At 53.8% G+C, this 4247-nt stretch overlaps 1 protein-coding gene across 2 annotated transcripts; it reads right to left on the bottom strand.

Moving 5' to 3' along the window:
• Positions 1-445: 445 nt before the first annotated feature.
• On the bottom strand, positions 446-4238 carry BCS1L (BCS1 homolog, ubiquinol-cytochrome c reductase complex chaperone). Of its 2 annotated transcripts, none has more exons than XM_038585748.1 (8): positions 4145-4238; positions 2583-2951; positions 2345-2484; positions 1962-2156; positions 1633-1696; positions 1233-1402; positions 903-1020; positions 446-754 (listed from the first exon to the last, which is right to left on the bottom strand). In XM_038585748.1, the coding sequence occupies exons 2-8, from the start codon at positions 2900-2902 to the stop codon at positions 502-504; spliced, it is 1260 nt and encodes a 419-aa protein (XP_038441676.1). In that variant the 5' UTR covers positions 2903-2951; positions 4145-4238; the 3' UTR covers positions 446-501. The 2 variants fall into 2 exon arrangements, with proteins under 2 accessions (XP_038441676.1, XP_038441677.1); XM_038585749.1 differs by lacking the exon at positions 4145-4238 and adding an exon at positions 3696-4027 and having other exon boundaries at positions 448-754.
• Between the last annotated feature and the right edge of the window lie 9 nt (positions 4239-4247).

Raw genomic sequence — 4247 nt, 5'->3', positions numbered from 1 at the left:
TTTGGCTTTCTTTGCTTAGTAGCGCCTAGCCTGTACAGTATGGCTTTTTCTGAATCTCTAGCAAGACCTGAGTGGGAGACTAGCTCCAACTTTGCCCTGAAGTCCCATTTTCCCAAGAGATCAAGTTCTGAATAAAGATAGGCCTGACACCTCAGCCAGCGTGGTGGGTTTCAGGAAAACTAGTAGATGCCAACATCTAAGCAGAACATGCAAGAATATGATGTGCACACACCCACCGTGTATATGTCCACATTTTTATGTATATACATTTTTTTAAAACCGAATGCCTTTAGATCGAAGACTGTACTTCCCTGTTTACCATGGTGTCTCTTCCAGCTTTGCCTTAGCTTATACCCCCAGCACTGGCCTCTGTGGATGCCTGAGGGCCCCTGCCTTTGACCTAAGTACCAATACAGGGAGGCAGGGAGGGAGGCCAGAAAGCAGAGTGGTGTGGCAGGTGTTTATTGATCTAGAGGAGAAGCGCTGAGCACAGCTTGCCCGTCATGTCCTCAGAGACTCAGCATTGTGAATGGCCCCTGCAGGGTCGTTTTTATACAGCATGAAGTAGCCCTGTACCTGGGCAGGACTGATCTGCGTTGTGACTTGAAGGACACGTCCTGCAAAGGCCTCGGCCAAGGAAGGTGCTTGCCCTGGATAGAACCTCTGGAACATCTGGGTCAGCTGCCAGTGTGAGCAGTAGCCCACGTACTCCTTCATGTCTACTCTTCCGGGGCGTATCAGGGCAGGGTCCAGCCTAAGAGCACAAGGCGGCAAAGGCAGAGTCAACAGGTACCAGTACCCCCCAGAAATGTCGGTCCCTCTCAACCTCCTGATCTCCCACCCATGGGGCTGCGGGGGTGGAGTCTCACCTCACAGCTTCAGAGGGCCTCACCCCTTCTTACCTGTCAACGTGGTTGGTGGTCATAAAAACGATGCGTGCCTCAGTGGATGCCACACCATCCAAGGCGTTGAGCAGTCCGCTGAAGGTGAGGCGACCTAGACCTTGGTACTTGACTGGGTCTAGAGGCAGGCAGAGATAAAGAATTGCAGCTGGTCATGACCCTGCTTAAGCTCTCGACTCCCCACCACATTCTCCAACTTAGCAGTGCCTCTTGTGTTGCCAATCCAGGCATCCTCCGTCAGCCCTTGGGATTTCCACTTCCTTCCACTGCTCCTCACTCCTCTACCTCACTGACCCTCATCTAGAAATGCTTCCCCTTCCCTTCACTTACTCTCTGCAGCCAGGTCTCGGCTAAGAAAGGCTGCATCGACATCCTCCAGGAGCACCAGGCTCTGCTGTGGGGCCACGCTCAGCAGGTGGTTGAGCCGGTCATCGGAGAGGCTGGAGTCTGTGAGACTCAGCAGGCAGATGCTGTGCTCCAGTTCCCCAGCCAGGGCTGTGCTATGGAGGATGGGAGGACAGGTGGTGGGCAACCTGGGAATCTGTTCTTGGACCCAAATACTTGTCCTCACCAACCCAGTGGCTCTCAGAGACCTAGTTCTGTCACCCGAATGCTTCTGTCCCAATGTTTATCCTGTTCCCTGGTCCCCACAATTCAATTCCCTTTGCAACTCCACAGCCCTATTTTTTCCTCCAGTTTACAGATTAAGAGAAAATGTGACCCTACTCACATAAAACTGCTTTTTCCACAACCAGGAGGCCCATAAAGCAGGTAGCCACGTCTGTAGGGAATGCCTAGGAATACAGCCAAGATGATCATCAAAGACCTAAAACGGATTCAACGGATTCAAGTACTCCACCCCAGAAGTCCACATTCATTCCCAACCCTGCCCCCTGGTGGCTTGATGACCTTGGAATAGCCTTGGAATAGGAAGAAATCAATGCTAGGGCAACTTTTCTCTGAAAATTGGGCTCGAGCTTTATATTCATTCACCTGGTCTGGCCACAGACCCAGGCTGTTTGACACCACATCAAAAACAGTCTGGCCAAGACTTCTCACCTCTGTCAGTGTACCACTTGGGGTTATCGATGAATTCCCGGACATCTCTAACAATTCGGTCAGCCAGACCCTGTCCTAGAACCACAGAAGTCAGTGGCCGCCGCCGGCGTGGATAACCAAAAGGGCGCCATTCAGAGCCCATGGCTGTGTACATCACTGTCTTCCCTTCCTCCTGCTGCAAGGCCAGCTCTCGAGCTAGGACGAGGAAGATGAGACAAAGCCAATAATTCCTCTTTACCGTGCAATTAGGCAGAGCTGTGCCAAAACAGCTTTCCGATTGGTCCTCTGGGCTCATTTTGCCCTGTCCAAGCTTCCCTTCCTCCAATGTCAAGCGCCCCCGTCCTTACAACCCTCATGTAAAGCCAGCCTGTGCTATCCCACACCTTCCTCCAGGATGTTGAAGAAGACCTTTCGGTCAGTGCCCAGAGCTGTGAAGGTGACAGATTCCCAAGGGGTTCCCGTCTGCAGGTCTATCATCTGCATCTCTCGACTTCGTTCCACTCGGATCCATTTCCCCTGATACCTGAATAAAAATGGTCAAGGCAGGGTGAAAGGATGAGTCAAATCGAGCTCCCCTTGTTCTCCTTTTCTTTCTTGGCCCTCCCTGATTTCCATTCTTACCAGATAAAGTGGTTTCCAGGGCTGGGGACAAATTCGAACTTAGTGGAGATGCGCCCACTCTCATGCTGAAGGTACGAAGTCTCAACACTGAGGTGCTGAGTACGGGTACTGTGGCGGGTGAGCCAGCTAAGCAACCAGGCATAGCTTCGGTCTCGAGCAGGGACTTCCAGTGTGATCATGTAATGACGCCGGAATGCCACCAGGCCCAGTTGGGCACCCTTCCGGGCCAGGGCCAGGGCCGTGCCCACACCCACAAGCCCAAATCCAGCCCCAAAGTAGGGATTGTCCTTCAGGGCCAGAATAAAGTCTGAGAGGGGCATCTTGACAAGGAAACACTGAACCTTACAGGCTCTGAGGCATTTTCAAAACCTGAGGAAGGGGAGCAGCAGAGACAGGACAAAGCACAAGACTAGTTTAGAAACTGGACTCCACAATCCCTCCTCACCCTTGCTCCCTCCCTGCCCCAGAAGCCAGGTGCAGGAAGGACAGGTCAGTGCTACTGTGTGTTTCAACATCTGTGGGGACGACAAGGTGTTGGAATGCAAGAGCTGAAACTCCAGGCCCCTCTTTCCATTTTGCTCTTCATTATCCCGTTCATCTCATTTTCTGCCAGAGGACTAGGTCTGAAGATTCTTTAAACATGAGAGGGCAACGTAACCAACTTCTCATCAGCATAATGAACTGAATTTTTGTGGCCTCTGGGACTAGCTGAGATAGAAAGGGGCCCCCTGGCCAGAGTTAACCGGGGATGAAGAAGCTACTCTCTTCCGCTGACCTTAACTTCATGAGAAATGTCCTTCAAATACCCTGTCCTTCACGTGCTCAATTGCTCATGTCCTGTTTAGCCCTTTGTCACCTCCCAACTAAACTGTCTCTTTCAAATTAATTTTACTTCTTGAAATGTCATCTTAATGGGTCTCCCTGCCTACTGCTTCAAATTGCTCCACAGGGATCCAGATCTTTCTTGATAAAGTCCGCTTCAGTCCTACTACTCTCCCTACTGCACCAGCTCCGATGGCTGGCTCTCAACAGATCCCTGAATTAGGTAAGGAGTCCTCTGCCTGGTACTCAAAACCCTCCGCCACTCGGATTAGCGCCTAACGCGCCAACAACCTTCTCTGCTCCAGCAGGTCGCTCTACTCGGAACCGCCCATTCGAATGGATTCCTTCCCTCTCCAGGTGAAGACCTGTCCACTTGCTGCTTTCTCCATGGAGATTTCCCCCCGAATCCCCCACCCCCAATAAAACGTGACCGAGTCTAATTCTAGACCGCAGGATGCCGAGGGGCAGGAGGCCGCGTCGTTTCCAGCACAGCTCCCCGGCCCCTCTGCCGCTCTGCTCCGCGCGGGGCGCGCCGGGCGGCGCACTGACAGCCGCGGCCACCGCCGGGGCTCAGAGTAGAATCCAGAATGCCCAAATACCCATGCACGGAAGGCCGCGGACAAAGCCCTGCCCCCTCCCGACCCTCCCGGCGCCCAGAAACCCCCTCCCGACCCCCTCGACAGCCCAGCTCGCGCCCCGGGCGGCGGGGCTCGCAGCAAGCCGTCACCCCGCCCCCTTACCGCCATGACTCTCTGGCCCTCCCTCTCGATGGTCTCGGCCCGCGCGCTCCAGGGAAGCGCTCTCGGCCCCGCCCCCGCGCTCCTCACCTACTTCCCGCCACAC

Source organism: Canis lupus, chromosome 37, assembly GCF_011100685.1.
Source record: "Canis lupus familiaris isolate Mischka breed German Shepherd chromosome 37, alternate assembly UU_Cfam_GSD_1.0, whole genome shotgun sequence".
Lineage (NCBI taxonomy): Eukaryota > Metazoa > Chordata > Mammalia > Carnivora > Canidae > Canis > Canis lupus.
The sequence above is the reverse complement of the archived record's forward strand: the minus strand, read 5'-3'. Positions and strand labels throughout refer to the sequence as shown.

What these genes read in the sequence shown, in the direction of transcription:
- BCS1L (XM_038585748.1), bottom strand. Translation starts at nt 2,902, where the DNA reads ATGCCCCTCTCAGACTTTATTCTGGCCCTGAAGGACAATCCCTACTTT. An exon ending in CCTGGAAACCACTTTATCTG is followed by an intron (nt 2,485 to 2,582) that starts GTAAGAATGGAA and finishes ATTTTTATTCAG; the next exon opens with GTATCAGGGGAAATGGATCC. An exon ending in CCGAGACCTGGCTGCAGAGA is followed by an intron (nt 1,021 to 1,232) that starts GTAAGTGAAGGG and finishes GCCTGCCTCTAG; the next exon opens with ACCCAGTCAAGTACCAAGGT.